A 17,893-nucleotide genomic window follows, 5' to 3' on the forward strand; every position below is an offset into this window, starting at 1 on the left:
ATTGTTTTTCCTTGTGATGAGAATTTTAAGATCTACTCTCTTAACAACTTCCAAAATAGGCAAGAGACTGTTGTTAACTATAGGCACTGTGCTGTACATTACATCGTCAGCACTTGCTCATTTCAGAATAAGTGGAAGTTCGTACCTTTTAAGCGTGTCACTGTTACAGTATGATTTATTTATTTAATTTTACCTGTGCTGGGTCTGCTTTGCTCTGACCTTTTCTCTAGCTGTGGAGAGCGAGGGCGACTCTCTAGTTCCAGTGCACGGACTTCTCATTGCAGTTCCTTCTCCTGTTGGGAAGCACAGACACTAGGACTCGAGGGCTTCAGCAGTTGCAGCTCCCGGGCTCTAAAGCACAGACTCAATCGTTAGTTCCTCCCCTGTACGTTGGATCTTCCCGGATCAGGGATTGAACCCCTGTCTCCTCCACTGGCAGATGGACTCTTTACCTCTGAGCCACCAGGGAAGCCGTGCTTCACTTTTGAATAATATGGTCATATTTCACACTTTGAGCCGGAGGAAGGAAAAAATCCCAAAACTGTAGTTTGTCCTCAACTAGCAAAGTAATCCTTTTGAAATGTACAGAAATAAACTCTTACCTGGCCATTTTCCTTATCAAATGTAGAAAAATCTATGCTTCTCCCTGCTAGAGATTTCTTCCCAAGTGCCAAGGCCTAATTCCCTTAAAGTAATAAAAAAAGGAAGTAATAAAGGTGAAGTCTGTGTTAGAATTTCTTTGTTTCTTCATTTCAGGGAGCTTTAAACGCCAAGTTCCAATTTCCCCAATCTGCCCTCTTTTCCTTCTCTCTAGGGGTGGAATCAAATGTCCCTGGTCCTTTTTTTCTGTTTCCTAATTTACACATCATACCAGAGAATTTATAGCGCTGCTCAGAGTCAGAGCTGGATTAATGAAAGGAAAATTTAAAGAGACAGAGTGGAATAGAAGTTGAACCAGAGCCTGATTGCTTTTCCTGCACAGGATACATCGATTTCTGTCTCCTTTTCATGGCGCGTGAGATATTTGAAGGCTTGGGCGCGGCGGCATTGTGCTTTTTTGTGGGTAAACAGAGTTCTAATGGTGAGAGTGGTAAAACTACTCATCCAGAAGTGACTCACCTCTGGACCTCTGAGTCATCCTTCATTTGGTCCAAGCAGAAAAAGCCTCAATAAATACTGAAGTGCGGCAACTTGTTAAGACCCCAATAAACTTATTCATAATTTATGTGCCTCTTGATCTAAATATTTTCTTTTAAGGAGAACAAAAAAAAATTTTTTTTAAGATTAATGCTGTCTTTTTATTTTCATACAGAAAACTTCTCCTCCAAAGATTTGTAGGTAAGTTTAAAAAAAAAAAACCAGGTCCACAAACCTCTAAAATAGAAGATTTAACCTGATTTTAAACTCTGATCAGAAACCGTCTGTTGATGATTCATACTTGAGAGTTAACAGAGGAATTTCTTACAAACACTCGTATATCCCTATTTCATGTCTTATTCAAAAATCTACTTCCTTTTTTTTTTCTGCAATATTTTATTTCTAAGGGGAAAACAACCCGTGCTAGGTTTCAACCACCGATGCCCAGAATTTCGCTGAGTTGCGCAATACTGATGAAGAATGAAAATGGAAAAATGGAAACGACTTAAAGTTTTAAAAATAAGGTTTGCAGTTTATTGAGTTTTTAAGAATTCCCACGGTGGAAAAAGCACTGACCTGTGCATCCAGGGATCTGAGTCGTGGTCTTGGGTCACACGGCACCATGGCCGTGGACAGGCTGCACACCCCTCCATTTCTCAGTGTCTCCAGTTGAAACATGAACAGTGACCCGCCCCCCCAACCCATCCCTGTGCCCCCTGTTGTACAAATTCTGATCTGAGTGCCTCATTCTCTGATGACTTCCTGTCTCCTCGGCAGTAGCTGCGAAGTTCAGTCCTCAGTCCTGTAGATAGAAAATCAGCAGAAATGCTTTGATGCATGGATTTGGGCCTTTTTGTTTCAGCTATTTCTGGGCTTTTATCCAATCTCCTTTTTTTTGCCTTTATTACAAGCTGCTACTTGAAGAAGGAAAAAAAAAAACCCCACAGTCAGGACTCATCCTCTTGTTTAAGAGATTAGCAGGTGTTAAAAAGAGGCATTAAAACCCATTCATGGATGCCTGGTGGAATCAGGTGTTGCTCAAGGCCAAGTTTGGTGGGAACCTGGGCTATCCCACACCTGGCTGACCCCCTTCTCCCCTCAGTCCCAAGGGCCTGTCTGTTTGAGAGCTCTAACACTCATTGTGGATGGTGAAGTGTCTTGCATTGGAAGCAGGGGTCCCCAACCTCCAGGATCTAATGCCTGATGATCTGAGGTGGGACCGATGTAATAATAATAGCAATAAAACGCACAGTAACTGCAATATGCTAGAATCGTCCCGAAACCATCCCCGTACCCTGGTCCATGGAAAAACTGTCTTCCATGAAACCGGTCCCTTGTGCCATAAAGAATGGGGACTGTCGCTCCACAGCCTTCTGTTCACTGCAGGCAGACACTGAAGCCGTTGAGGGTCCGCCTCTCCCCCCACCTGCAACCTGTCTGTTCACGTGCAGTCGCAGGAAGCCTCCCTGTGAGCCTCCCTCCCCTCGCCTTACCCTGGCCTCTGAGTTGCTCTGCAGTCGGGTGCCAGGGAGTCTTCTTGAGGTCATTTGTGTGTGTGCCTCGAAAGTTGACCAGACTGTAGGAGTGGGTAGGCTGGAGTGGAGAACCTCTGCCGTGTCATCCTGCCCTTCCCAAGGCCTTGAGGCCCCAGCTCCAAGGCTTCCCCTGTGCCCGTCCTCCTGTTCCGGGCTGGGCTGGCCAGGCTAGTCTGTTGGGTACACGTGTGTGTCACGACACCATTGAGGACTCGGGGGAACGGTGTGTGGACAGAACTGATTAGCATCACTATTGCCAGTGTACTTAAGTTAAGAAGAGCCTGTTGTCGTGTATTACATATATATGTAAGTAATACAGAATTCAATACGTGTACAGAATATATGGCTTGCCAGGTGGCGCAGTGGGTAAAGAATCCGCCTGCAATGCAAGGAGACACAGGAGATGTGGGTTCAATCCCTGGGTTGGGAAATCTCCTGGAGGAGGGCATGGCAACCCATTCCAGTATTCTTACCTGGAGAATCCCAAGGACAGAGTAGTCTGGTGGGTTACAGCCCATGGGGTTGCAAAGAGTTGGACACGACTGAAGCGACTGAGTATGCATAGAATATATATAGGTGTGAGATGTCCCACGCTAAAATCCCCTAACGGTGAAAATGCTGTATTCACTGCCCCTGTTCATGTCCTTGACCTTTTGCTGTTTGCCACCTGATGTAATGGTCAGAAGGGACCCAATTCTAAATATGCTATTGCCTCATAAATGGAAAGAGGGGGAAAGAGCATGTGATATGTGGGTTTTGTGTTTTCTGCTGCCTTCCTTTAGGAGGAGAGAATGACTGGGACAAGATAGAGAGCAAGGTATTTTGGTATGCTGCTGTTGCTGTTGGTGCTACTGCTAAGTCACTTCAGTCGTGTCCAACCCTGTGCGACCCCATAGATGGCAGCCCACAAGGCTCCCTTGTCCCTGGGATTCTCCAGGCAAGAATACTGGAGTGGGTTGCCATTTCCTTCTCCAATGCATGAAAGTGAAAAGTCAAAGTGAAGTTGCTCAGTCGTGTCCGACTCTTCGCGACCCCATGGACTGCAGCCTACCAGGCTCCTCCATCCATGGGATTTTCCAGGCAAGAGTACTGGAGTGGGGTGCCATTGCCTTCTCCTGTATTTTGGTATAGGAAACCCAAATACAACATAAAAACCATTTATTTCTAAGTCAAAAAATAACTCCAAATCGACTTTGTAATGAATGAGAAAATTTGAAAATATCTGTGATTGGCAATGTTACTTTTTTGTGCAAGAATTTTTTTAAAAAAAGCCTTTATGATGGCAATTTCTCATTATATGTATATATGAATAAAAAAATAGTAAAATGAATTTCTATAGACTCGTCTCTGAGATTCAGCAGTTTCAACTTAAGCCTGCACCCAGCGTCTCATTTCAGCAAATCACAGGCTCTGTAGGGTTACATCCATAAATATTTTGGTATGTGTAAGAGATTTTTTTCTACTGAAATTTTTAATTATTATTACTATTTGGCTGTGCCAACAGCTTGCAGGATCTTAGTTTCCTGACCAAGGATTGAACCTGGGCCCTTGGCAGTAAAAGTAGTTGGAGTCCTAACCACTGACCACCAAGGAATTCCCTTATTTGGGAAAAAAGTTTAAACTGGTAGAAAAGTTGCAGGAGTATTACAATGAATCCCATATACCTTTTATTTAGTTTCACTCATTGGTAACATTTTTTGTATTTGCTTTCTTTCTCTCTCTCTCTATGCACATGGTGGCTTAGCAGTAAAGCGCCTCAGCCAATGCAGGAGATGCAGGTTCAATCCCTGGGCCAGGAAAATACCCTGGAAAAGGAAATGGCTACCCACTCCAGTATTCTTGCCTGGAGAATTCCATGGCCAGAGGAGCTTGGTAGACTGCAGTCCACGGGGTCACAAAAGAGTTGGACATGAGTTAGCGACTCAACAACAATATATGTATCACACAAAATATATATAATTATTATATAATTATACATATAATTATTCTTACTCTTATTTTTTCTGAACCATTTGAGGATATGTTGCAGGGATTATGACTCTACCCCTAAATACTTCAAAGTGTGTCTCCTAAAGATAATAATCTCTTGTATAACCACAGTGCAATGATTACATTTAGAAAATTAATGTCTCATATAATTCTGTTATGTAATATTGAGTCGGTGTTCAAATTTGGTCAATTATCCTGACGTTTTCTTTTGTAGTATTCACCTCCCTCAAAGATGCCATGTCTCTTCCTAATCTTTTTTTTTTTTTTACTATAACCCTTAATCTGGAACAGTTCCTCGGCTTTTTATTGCCTTTCATCGCCTTCAGATTTTTGAATCGTGTAACCCCATTGTATTGTGAACTGTCCCTGAATTTGGGTTTGTCTCAGCATTTCCCTGAGATTCAGTTTAAGGTCGTGCATACTACCATATGAGTGATACTGTACCCTTCTCAGTGCATCATATCAGGAGGCACATGATATTGATCTGTCCCACTACTGGAGATGTTAAGTTTGATTATTTGAGTAAGTTGATAAGATTGTAATGTGCTTTCCACGGTGTTTTCTTATTGGTAAGCAGCAAAACTGTAGTCTGCTTCGCCACATTTTCCACTTCCCTGGTGGTTCAGATGGTAAAGAACCTGCCTGCAATGTGGGAGACCTGGGTTCAATCCCTGGGTTGGGAAGATCCCCTGGAGGAGGGCATGGCAATGCACTCCAGTGTGCTTGCCTGGAGAATCCCTTGGACAGAGAAGCCTGGTGGGCTGTAGTCCCTCGGACAGAGGAGCCTGGTGAGCTGTAGTCCATGGAGTTGCAAAGAGTTGGACAGCACTGAGCGACTAACACTTTCACTGGCCAGTTTTCTACTAGTGTATTTGTCAGGATTGGTAGTTTAAAAAAAAATCTCCTTTTATGTACACTTTTTTTTTTTTTTTTTTGCCTCGACATGTGGCATGTGGGATCTTAGTTCCTCAATCAGCCATCCAACCCATGCTCCCTGCATGGGAAGCACAGACTCTTAGCCACTGGGCCACCAGGGAAGTTCCTATATATACACTGTTGTTCTCGAGTGAGCCAGCTGTGGTTTTATACATATCCTGCAAATGCTTCTTTCTGGGAAGATGGCTCACTGAGCCCCAGAGAAGGAGCTGTCTGGTGTCAGCAGAGCACGCAACTGAAAACTAGACAGATAATGTGGTGCTCAGAGGATGAGCAGGGCAGCTGGGTGTGGTCTCCCAGGATCTCTGCTTCACCCGAGCTCCAGTGGGTGTATTTCCACCTCCACCCTCTCCGGGACGCCCTTCATGTTGGACAGTAAAACTGTGTCTTTCACCTCCTCTCCACAGCGCCCTCTTCCTCCTGGCCGCTGCCGGGTGCCTGCCCTTTAACGACTCGCAGGTAAGTTCAGGTAGACTCACTTTGCCTTCAAGTATCTCTGAAGCCTGCCTGGATGAGCAGAATTTCCGAGTCCTTCCTTTGAGAAGCAGTATGACCCCGGCCTGTGCAAAGACATGTAAAAGCAAACTTCAGGCAGGGCCTAGGGGATCCACTGGCCAGGCCAGCACCTCCCCTCAGGTCTTCACCTCTCTGTGTGTGGCAGGGTGGCCCACAGAGCTCAGACCTCTGGGTGCTGTGATGGGGGCAGTCCACCCTCTGAACCAGCTAGGAGGACCTGCGAGCCCAAATGACCCACACACCGAGGCAAAATTGATTTTCCCCTCTCATCCCAAGGGGGCTTCCCAATGGCTCAGCGGGTAAGGAATCTGCCACCAATGCAGGAGACATGGGAGACGCAGGTTCGATCCTTTGGTTGAAAAGATCCCCTGGAGGAGGCAATGGCAGCCCATTCCAGTATTCTTGCCTGGAAAAATCCCATGGGCAGAGGAGCTTGACAAGCTGTTGTCCATGGGGTCTCGAAGAGTCGGACATGACTGACCGACTAACATTTTCACTTTCTCATCCCAAGGGCCTTATCTTACACAGTGATTTTCGCTTTGTTTTCCTGAGTTTTCTTTCTTAGGCACTGAGGACCCACCCCCACCTCCAGGAGTCATCTCATTCCTGGGTCTTTTTTCCCTTCTTTCCTTCCCCAGCATTGATTAAATCCCCATCAAGTGTTAGGCACCAAGCCAGGCTCTGGGGGCACAAAGAGAAATTGCCGTCGTCCGGGCAGAAGCCGGAGTCTAGTCAGAGCAGAGGGGAGGGGGCAGACAATGAACAGATAATTATAACCCGGGGAGGCCAGGGCTCTGTCCGGGGCGGGGTGGGATCCTGCCAGGCGCCTGGGAAGACTTGGAGGCTCAGAGGAGGAAGAGCTGACGATTATATTGAGCTTGCTGGGTGCCAGGCTCTGGGCCAATGCTTTAGTGCCTTATTTTATTTAATCTCAACAATAATTCCACAAGGGTAGCAGCTATTATTGTCTCCATTTTGTAGTTAAAGAATAGTGAGACCCAAAAGGTCACCAGCTAACAAGTAAGTGGAGATTTTAGAATTTAACCCAGATCTTTCTGATGCTGGAGCCAGGCTCTGTTGACTGGACCTAAATCTTTATTTATTTGCCTGCTCTTCGTGGCAGTGCTCTCTAGCTGTGGCTCGTGGAGTTCTCGCTCTACTTGTGGCGTGGGGTGTAGAGCACATGGGCTCAGTAGCTGGGGTGCTTGGGTTTAGTGGCCCCATGGCATGTGGGATCTTAGTTCCCTGACCAGAGATCGAGCCCACACCCCCTGCATGGGGAGGTGGATTCTTAACCACTGGCCACCAGGGAAGTCTCTGGACCTAAATCTTGAAGGGTGAGGAGGAGTGAACCAGGAGAAGAAGGCAGGGGAGGCCGGAATCGTGGAGGTGTCCTGAGCGTGCCCTGTGACTCAGCTTCATGGCACATCCACCATGTGTGTGCCCCTGGGCTGATTCCTGCTTTCTTGGACTTGACCATCTCATGGAGGGTGGAGACAGAGGCAGATCATAAGCTGAAAGGAATGTATCAGGTGAGATAAATGGAAAAAGTAAGGAAGGGAAGAAGAGGAGGGAGTGCCCCTTGGCCAAGTTGGCTAGGGAAGTCCAAGCTCTCTTTCTCTGGAGAGGGGATGGGCAGTGGATGGGACTGCTTGGGTTGACAGGGGCTTGTCATGGGGGTTCTTGGGTGCCTTGTGTTTGGATTTTATCCTGAAGCCACTGGGGGACTGTTGGATGATTTTAAGCAATAGGTGACACCATCTGATCTGCCTTTAAAAAAAAAAAAAAAAACAATGATTCCTTTATTTATTTATGTTTGGCTGTGCTGGGTTTTTGTTGCTGCCTGGGCTTTCCCTAGTTGTGGAGAGCAGGGGCTACTCTGTATTTGTGGTGCGTGGGCTTCTCATTACGGTGGCTTCTGTTGTTGAGCACGGCTTAGGGTGCTTGGGGGTTTCAGGAGTTTTGACACATCTTCTCAGTAGTTGCAGCTTTTGAGCTCTAGAGCGCAGGCTCAATAGTTGTGGCCTAGGGGCTTAGTTGCTCTGTGGCATGTGGGATCTTCCCAGACCAGGTATTGAACCCGTGTCTCCTGCAGTAGCAGCCAGATTCTTTAACACTGAGTCACCAGGGAAGCCCCTTGGATCTGCCTTTTAAAGATGCAGTGCTGGGGAGTGTTGGGGGTGGGGAAAGAGATGCTGGAGGCAGAGAGCCCTGTTAGGAAGACATCGCTTAGGCAGCTGGGTGAGGAGTAAGGAGGGTCTGGCCCAAGGTCCCAGAGTCCTGTCTGGCACCATGCCTGGTGCTGTGCATTGGCATTTAAAATCGCCACTCTGGATTCTGTTTGTCTGTACTTACATCCTTTTTTTTTTTTTTTTTAAACCCTGTGTTACAGTTTGATCCAGATGGATATTTCTGGGCTGTAATTCACTTACTCTGTGTAGGTAAGTTTTTTAAGAATTCTTACTTAAACAATTGAGACTTATTATTTAGACCTCATCATGTATCCACTTTTTAGTGATCCCAGACAATAGGAAGATTAAATCCAAGATGTCAAGGTTAAAATTAAATGGGCATTTTTTTTCTGGTTTGATTTTCCTATTTTGGAGTTTTCCCGAAATGGTTCCAGTTCCCATAGAGTCTCCTCTTTCTCATGACAAATGTTACTAACTCACCAGGGCCTAGGGTCCATTTCCTCAGATCCACTTGTGCAGTGCTAGCTCCTTCTCTAAAAAATGGTGGGGAGAATTCCATATCCAGAAGTTTGTGTCCATAAAAACTCTCTTTCAGCAGTACACTTAAAAAAAAAGTGGGTGAAATAAAAGGACCATCTACTTTATTTCAAACCAATGTTTCCTCTCTTAGAGGGAAAACAGTGCCCTGACTTTGTGACACACAGTTCAGAAATCCAGTGATGTTTCTCATGGCACCATCAGAGGAAACCCAGGCCTCCCGTTAACTGTGTCCTTCTGTGGACCATGAGCCTCACTGGCCCAGCCCTTTCTCTGTGAACTGCATCATCTGGGGGATTACCAGATGCACATCCTTGAAGTCCTCCAGAGTGCTGTTGGTCACCCTCTGTGGGCTGCGGGTAACCCTTGCAGGGAGGAGAGGCCCTTTTCCCTGAGGATTCATGCCCCCTGAAGAATTCCCTGTGCGAGTGACTCCTGTTGCTTCCTCTCCAGGGGCTTATAAGATACTACAGAAATCCCAGAAACTCAACAAGTTAAGGTAAACTTTAAAAAAAATACATGTATATATTTTATGGAGCTTCCCTGGTGGCTCAAATGGTAAAGAATCTGCCTGCAATGCAGGAGACCAGGGTTCGATCCCTGGATTGGGAAGATCCCCTGGAGAAGGGAATGGCTAGTATTCTTGCCTGGAGAATCCCATGGACAGAGCAGTCTGGTGGGCTACAGTCCATAGGGTTGCAGAATCGGACGTGACTGAGTGACTTACACACATATATTTTATAATTAATTAATTAAAATTTTTTTGTTTGCAATGGGTCTTGGTTACTACTCACCAGCTTTCTCTAGTTGCAGCACACGGGCTTCTCATTGCCCTGGCTCCTCGTGTTGAGGCCCACAGGCTCTAAGCACACGGGCTTCAGTAGTTGCAGCACTCGGGCTCAGTAGTTGTGGCTCAAGGGCTTAGTTGCTCCATGGCATGTAGAGTCTTCTGAGACTAGGGATTGAACCCATGTCCACTGCATTGGCAGGCGAATTCTTACTCACTCTGATGCCAGGGAACTTTTGAAGTCTGGTAAGTTAATGTTTCACTAAAGGAAAGGGGGAGACCCATGGGGTTGTGAGCTTCTTCCATCAGAGAGACAATGAAAGTCCAGGATAGGGGGAGGGCAGCAGTTTGGGTCCACCAGGAGCTGAAATGTGCCAGCCGCCAGCCATATGCGAAGAGCCTGGAAGTCTCTCCTCTTCCCTCAGGGCAGCTGTTTAGATGACATTTTGTCAAAAATTATGTGCCTGGCCTCCTTGGGCCCCAGTTCACTTCTTGTAGCTCAGAAGCACAAGTCTTTTTCTTGCTTCTCCAGCCCCTTCCAAACTAGACCCAGAAGTCCCTCCCATCACTAGCTCTGTTCTGAGGTAAAATGAAGCGTTTGTTGAAGGCAGTCAGTGGCACAATTGCTGAATATAAATGAAAAAGATGAGAATTCAGGCCTCGGTCAGACTGGAGCTGCCAGGTCAAAGCCCCCTAGTGATCAGCTGGGTTTTGGGGCCGGGTAAGGTCAGTTTTCATTCCAATCCCAAAGAAAGGCAATGCCAAAGAATGCTCAAACTACTGCACAATTGCGCTCATCTCACACGCTAGTAAAGTAATGCTCAAAATTCTCCAAGCCGGGCTTCAGCAATACGTGAACCGTGAACTTCCAGATGTTCAACCTGGTTTTAGAAAAGGCAGAGGAACCAGAGATCAAATTGCCAACATCCATTTGATCATGGAAAAAGCAAGAGAGTTCCAGAAAAACATCTATTTCTGCTTTATTGACTATGCCAAAGCCTTTGACTGTGTGGATCACAATAAACTGTGGAAAATTCTTCAAGAGATGGAAATACCAGACCACCTGACCTGCCTCTTGAGAAACCTGTATGCAGGTCAGGAAGCAATAGTTGGAACTGGACATGGAACAACAGACTGGTTCCAAATAGGAATAGGAATATGTCAAGGCTGTATATTGTCACCCTGCTTATTTAACTTACATACAGAGTACATCATGAGAAACGCTGGGCTGGAAGAAGCACAAGCTGGACTCAAGATTGCTGGGAGAAATATCAATAACCTCAGATATGCAGATGACACCACCCTTATGGCAGAAAGTGAAGAGGAACTAAAAAGCCTCTTGATGAAAGTGAAAGAGGAGAGTGAAAAAGTTGGCTTAAAGCTCAACATTCAGAAAAAGAAGATCATGGCATCCGGTCCCATCACTTCATGGGAAATAGATGGGGAAACAGTGGAAACAGTGTCAGACTTTACTTTTGGGGGTTCCAAAATCACTGTAGATGATGATTGCAGCCATGAAATTAAAAGACACTTACTCCTTGGAAGGAAAGTTATGACCAACCTAGACAGCATATTGAAAAGCAGAGACATTACTTTGCCAACAAAGGTCCATCTAGTCAAGGCTATGGTTTTTCCAGTAGTTGTATATGGATGTGAGAGTTGGACTGTGAAGAAAGCTGAGCGCCGAAGAATTGATGCTTTTGAACTGTGGTGTTAGAGAAGACTCTTGGGAGTCCCTTGGACTGCAAGGAGATCCAACCAGTCCATTCTGAAGGAGATCAGTCCTGGGATTTCTTTGGAAGGAATGATGCTAAAGCTGAAACTCCAGTACTTTGGCTGCTTCATGCGAAGAGTTGACTCATTGGAAAAGACTCTGATGCTGGGAGGGATTGGGGACAGGAGGAAAAGGGGAGGACAGAGGATGAGATGGCTGGATGGCATCACCAACTCGATGGACGTGAGTCTGAGTGAACTCCGGGAGTTGGTGATGGACAGGGAGGCCTGGCGTGCTGTGATTCATGGGGTCGCAAAGAGTCGGACACGACTGAGTGACTGAACTGAACTGAACTGAACTGAGGCCTACAGAGAAAGATCTGAAGGGACTGACTCCTGGGAGGAGGTGGTATATACTCTGAGGGTGTGTGATGGGTCCTAGGGCACCATATTTTCTTTGAATAAAGTGTTTTTGCAGCAAGAAGTTGGTAGAGTTGTTAAGATAATATACAGGATACCCAGTTAAATTTGAATTTCAGCAAATAATTTTTTTAGTTGAAGTATGTTTCATGTAATATTTGGAACACATTTTTACTAAAGTATTATTCTTTACCCGAAGTTCAGATTTATTTGCATGTGCTGTATTTTTACTTGTCAAATATGGTAGCCTTAGAAGTCAGTCCAATGGCCTGAGAGAGCTGACACTCTTTTTATTTTTTATTTTTTGGCCAAGCCTGGTGGCCTGTGGGATCTTAGTTCCCCAACAAGGGATCAAACCCTCGCCCCCTGCATTGGAAGGGTGGAGTCTCAACCACTGGACCACCACAGAAGTCCCAACACAGCTTTTAAAACTGCAGATGTACCCAAAGGAAATAATCAACCAAAGTGAAATTGCATGTGATGGTACTAACTTAGGAAATGGTTTTCAAAAATGAGCCAGGAAATGAAGTACTCTTTGTATTGTTTCTTGTACATAGGTATACATATACATAAATGTAACTTGTACATAGGTATAATTTATTAATAGAGGAAATTTATTATTCTGTATATATAAAACATATCTATTATTTCATCTTTTATCTTTTTTTTTTCTTATTCCTTAGTGACATTGACCAGCAGTACTTAAACTATCTATTCAGGTAAAATATAATTTAAAATTTCAAAAAATAATTTATATTCTTCTAGAGCTAATGGGTTTTTATTTTCAATAATATCTTGATTGGGGAGATCTGAGCCAATGTGCCTGCCAGGAAGGCAACCTAAATAATTGGTGAGACGATCAGAGTTGAGGAAACGAAACAGTAATCCTGCCCTCAGGCCAGACAAGCAGGGCTTCCAACCAGCCTCAAACTTCAGAGGGCTATGCCTCTCCCTAGGGCTTTTGAAGTCTGTAAGGCTGGTAAGAACCCACACCTTTTCTTCTAGACTGGGCCCTGAGATTTCCTACGAAATGGATTCCAAAGTCTATCTTCTTAACTCATTCCTAGACCCAGTGGATGTCCAAGGAAAGGATTTTAGCGGGAAGGTTGTGGGTGGAGGATGGACTCGCAGGCTGAGATGTCCACACACAACACACATGTATGAGGTCCTTTGGGTGCAGGATGGAGCCTGGTTTGGGGAGAGAAGAGGGTGCTTTGGGGGTCGGGAGCCAGAGGCTGGACCTTCCCCACAACGCCACCTTCTGACATGAAGCTCCAGGGACTCTGAGAATTCTGCTTTAATTTGGAGTTCCAGGTTGTTTTGAAGGTGTTTTTGTTAAGGTAAGATGAAGTTTGAGGCTTGGTTTATGACATTTAAGTGTGGCATTGAATAGTATTGAATAGATTACATTTAAATGTCATAAATCAAGTGTAATATTGAATATATGGGCTTTCTCGGTAGCTCAGTGGTAAAGAATCTGCCTGCACTGCAGGAGCTGTAGGAGACCAGGGCTCAATCCCTGGGTTGGGAAGATTCCCTGGAGAAGGGCATGGCTACCCACTCCAGTATTCTTGCCTGCAGAATCCCATGGACAGAGGAGCCTGGCGGCTACAGTCCATAGGGTCACAAAGAGTTGGACATGACTAAAGCGACTTAGCACACATGCATGCATTGAATATGTGGATTCTTTTGTACCCTTGACCCAAAACAGGCATAGAATAAGGCTTAGCCACTCAATAGAATGGCCTGGGAGCATTCTTGAATCCTGGGAGTCCCCAGGGCACCCTGCGGGACCTAACTAAGAAACAACGAGGTTTGCTGTCTGAAGCTCAAGTTTGCCTAATGCAACAGCATTCTGTCCAGAGGACTGAGTTCACAGAGGTGCCTTTCAGCATTTGGTGGTTTAGTCGCTAAGTTGTGTCCTATTCTTGCAATCCCGTGGACTGTAATCCACTATGCTCCTCCATCCATGGGATTCTCCAGGCAAGAATGCTGGAGTGGGTTGCTATTTCCTTCTCCAGAGGATCTTCCCGACCCAGGAATTGAACCCGGGTCTCCTGCATTGCAGGCAGATTCTTTACCAGCTGAACTATGAGGGAAGCCCCTATCAGTTTTGGCCTCATGGATTTCTGGAGGAAGTTACTCAGCTTAAAATGTTCGACATGAGCTGTATTCTCCACCTACAAACCCACCAGCTGCCTTTTCAAGAGATGTTTCTGAAAATGCAGAAAGACTCTTGGTGTTTGAAATGTTTCCATGACATTGTACCACTTTAAACAGTTCTTCCCCCGCCCCCCGACCAGAACTTATAGCCAAGTCGAGCAGCAGCAGAGGGTTCAGGGGATGGAAAATCAAGCCACTGTGACCACCCCCACCTGCTAGTTCTTCTGCCTCTCCCCCTGTGTGAGGGTTTCACTGCCGGGGAACCTGATGCTCAAGGCTTCCTGCCTCAGACTGCTGATTCTGTTTCTAAGTCTTCTTTTCAGTACAAGTGAAGAAGGTAAACCAGGGCTGAGATTCGATTTGCCACAGGCCCTGAGCATCCAAACCCAAAGATCTGCAGTTAGTCAGATCTGTCTGGACCTCTGCCTGCTGGATTGATCTCTCTGCTGGTTTGAAAACACAGAGAGAACCTGCTATGTATCTGGCCCTGCTAAATACTTGAGATCCAAAGATAAATAAAATATGGTTCTTGATCTCAAGGCCATCACAGTGTAGGAATTAGGAAGGCATGACATTACATTTACAAATTTTCAGATGTGGACTAGAGAACCAACTCTTTTATTTAATGATTTATTTTTACCCCCTAGTCTTGTCTTTTAGAGTCACCGTTTGGGGTGATCCTGATGATGGCATTTGGGATGCCATGTCAGGCCCTGGGAGATATTTTGGGATGGAAACGGGATCCTTCACATCCTACCATAAGAGCAATAACTTCTGCTGCTGAAGTTATAAGTGGAAGGGGATCCAGTGAGCTAGAATAATGGGGTATGTAGAGGGTATGTGCTTTCTGGAGAAAGAAGAGATAGCAAGCAGACAGCCTGTGTAAAGGATAGAAAAGCTCCAGTCTTGTTTGTGGTGTGTATGTTTTTTACAGCTGCATGTAAACACTTATCTTATAAACCTACAACTTCTGAATGGCCAGAATGTGGCTATTCTCCATGGCCTTTGTCCTGACCCGCCTCTCTTCTCGCCTCTTTCTGTGATGCTGCTCCTTTGGGAGCTGTCAGAAAATCAGAAATGGTGCTGGGAGGTAACTCAAGAGCAGGGCAGGGCAGTGCTGAACTCACACTGGTTTCCTTGTAAAACTGGCCTCTTCTACTTCCCTGTAGTGTCACCAACTGCGGTCTGAGGTAGTGGTTCTCAGCCCTGGCACTTTATAGCTTCCAGGAGCCATGACAAATTAAAACCATGGATGCCCAGACTATTCCCTTAGAGATTCTAGCCGGGATACTGGGCTCTTCAGATGTGTCTGCAGGGTGAGGCCATCCAACATTAAAACAAACAAACAAACAAACATTCTTGGTTCTACTTGAATACAAGGTTTTATTCCTACCTCCAACTAAACCAGCTGCCTGGTAGCATGAGTTTTGACAGAAGAGGGTATAGAAGGTGGGCTTAGGGCCACACAAAGGTGCTTGTAGACAGGCACTGGGAGATGGGACAGGTTTCCAGAGAGGAAGATGGGAGAGAGCCAAACAGGTATGACCTGCATCGTCCCTTATAGCATCAACTACAGATTGGTCCAGGAAGTTTTCAGGCACAGGGTGGATGGCATGGGTCATGCTGTGGATTAGTTTCTTGGAAATCTACCACTCCTTCTGTAGTTAATTTTGTGATTTAGCTCACAAGTAAATTTAGCTCACATTCAACAGCTAGCTTTTAGGCTGCAGCCTCTTTGTAATTTAGAGTCTGCTTTGTTTCGCTGACAAGGACACTCTGTAGATTAGCGGGCTATGGTGATCATTCATGGTATGGCTGATGCTCAGAGAAGAGTGTGGACCCTCAGAATCATCACAAGAGATCCAGCCCTTTTACCAAAACTTGAGACATTTCAGGACATTCTCACACTCTTCCTGATGAGTTAGATTTCGTCAGAATGAGAACATTCAGTGCAGATAATTTGCTTTTAGGCAAATCTTACTATTTCCAAGTAGAATGGGTGTTGTTTTCTCAGTGCTGGCGAAGCTTTCTTCACTAGTCTGCTGTTTCTTTTTCAGTGTGGTGCTCCTGGCTTTAGCAGCTCACCCCACAGGTAAGATTTCGTTTATTTGTTTGTCTTACATTGCCCACTGACCCAGTGCTCTGATCCTGCTTAAATCTCCGAGGGAAATTTTGTAAGAGAAAGTGGCTGCCTTCCAGGGTGTCAGGAATGGCCCACATACTTGAAACTGCTCTTAATGTTCCATCATGGAATTCACTGTCCATGTGCATATGGGCGTGCGCTCAGTCTCTCAGTGGTGTCCAACGCTTTGCGACCCATGGACTGTATCCCCCACCAGGCTCCTCTGTCCATGAGATTCTTCAGGCAGGAATACTGGAGTGGATTGCCATTTCCTCCTACTTTTATGTGAAATGGTAACAAATAAAACTGTGGTCTATATAAACAGTGCAGTTGTTTCGAGCGAAGTTGTGTAATGCACAGCTTTGTGCAGCTCAAACAGCAGCCCACTGCTTCAAAAAGCACACAGGTTTGTTAGAGTAGATAATTAAGGCAGGTAGATATTAAGGTAGGAATTTGGTGTGCGAGATTATAGAAGCTCAGAATCTAGGAGATCCCTTGGAGATCAGTTTTTCCCAGTTTTATAAAGCCTGGTCACTTGACCTAAACCCTCTGATGGGTCTTGGTGATGTGTTCTCATAGGACCATAAGGTTAATTACAAAATGTAAGCAAGTGAAACGGGAAGAAACTCCCTCTCCTCCAGAAGTGTCCGAGGACTGCCCTGATTGAGCAGCTCCGATTCCTGCCAGTGTGTTAGCTTTCTCATAGGACCCAGCCCCACGGGTAGTCTAGCCCATTTTTACGACAGAGGGACACTTCATTCTTTCCTGCTTGCTTATTACACTTTCCAAGTGAAATGTCCACCTCATAGAGTGGGTGTGGGTCAGCCAGAATGCTTTCAAGACTCCTTATATCTGCACCAATTAAGACACAGTAAGAGTCAGGACCCACGGGTGCAGTCTTTTTCTTTTTTTTTTTTAAAGCTCTGTTAATTTCCTTCTTTTTTTCTTTTGGCCGTTTTGCACCACTTGTGGGATCTTAGTTCCCCAACCAGGGATTGAACCTGTGCTCCTTGCAGTGGAAGCTGAGTCCTAACCATTGGACTGCCAGGGAATACCTTCTGTTAATTTCTGACATTTTAAAACAGGGCTTTATCCTTTTTGGTTTTGTCTTACCTCTTCTTTTTTTCACTTGTGTCTTCATTATTTGGTAGTACTTTCAAAACATTTTAAAACTGAAATATGATTTACGCAAAGGAAATGCATATTCGTAAATGTACAGCTTGATCAATTTTGACAAAGGTACACACCCATGTAACTCACGCCTCTATCAAGACATAAAAAACATCTGTCACTCCAGAAAGTCTCCTCATGTCCTTTCCTAGTCACTCCCTTCTTACCAACCACCAGAAGCCCCTATTGATCTGGTTTCTGTTACCATACATAAGTTCTGTCTATTTTAGAGTCTCATACAAATCGAAACACATAGGAAGGATTCTTTTGTGTCTGGCTCTTGTGTTCAGCAGAGTGTTGAGGTTCATCCAGGTTGTTGTATGTCTCACTAGTCTGTTCCCTTTATTGTTGACGAGTGTACCAGTGTATGAACCTTTTGTTTATCCATTCACCTGATGATGTGCACATGAATTGTTCCAGATTAGTATGAATAAAGTTGCCATCAACATTCTCATAAAAGACTTTTTGTAGACTTACATTTTCAGCCCTCTTGGATAAATACCTAGGAGTAGAATTTCTGTAGAGTAGTCATATGTTTACCCTTGAAATAAAGTGCCAATTTTCTAAAGCATTTGTACCATTTTACCTCCCACCCAGCAGCCAGTGGTAAAGAACCCGCCTGCCAATGCAGGAGACATAAAGGATGCAAGTTCGATCCCTGGGGTGGGAAGATCCC

At 45.1% G+C, this 17,893-nt stretch overlaps 1 protein-coding gene across 2 annotated transcripts in view; it reads left to right on the forward strand.

The window, feature by feature from the left end:
* TMEM241 (transmembrane protein 241) overlaps positions 1 to 17,893 on the forward strand; it is a 124,763-nt gene that overhangs the window by 54,189 nt on the left and 52,681 nt on the right. For both annotated transcript variants that reach the window (XM_061399762.1, XM_061399763.1), the window contains exons 7-12: positions 1,313 to 1,338; positions 6,005 to 6,056; positions 8,506 to 8,554; positions 9,296 to 9,341; positions 12,446 to 12,481; positions 15,983 to 16,017. In XM_061399762.1, coding sequence (XP_061255746.1) covers positions 1,313 to 1,338; positions 6,005 to 6,056; positions 8,506 to 8,554; positions 9,296 to 9,341; positions 12,446 to 12,481; positions 15,983 to 16,017 — 244 coding nt within the window. The remainder of the gene's footprint in view (positions 1 to 1,312; positions 1,339 to 6,004; positions 6,057 to 8,505; positions 8,555 to 9,295; positions 9,342 to 12,445; positions 12,482 to 15,982; positions 16,018 to 17,893) is intronic.

The sequence above is a fragment of the Bos javanicus genome, chromosome 24 (assembly GCF_032452875.1).
Source record: "Bos javanicus breed banteng chromosome 24, ARS-OSU_banteng_1.0, whole genome shotgun sequence".
Taxonomy (NCBI): Eukaryota; Metazoa; Chordata; class Mammalia; order Artiodactyla; family Bovidae; genus Bos; species Bos javanicus.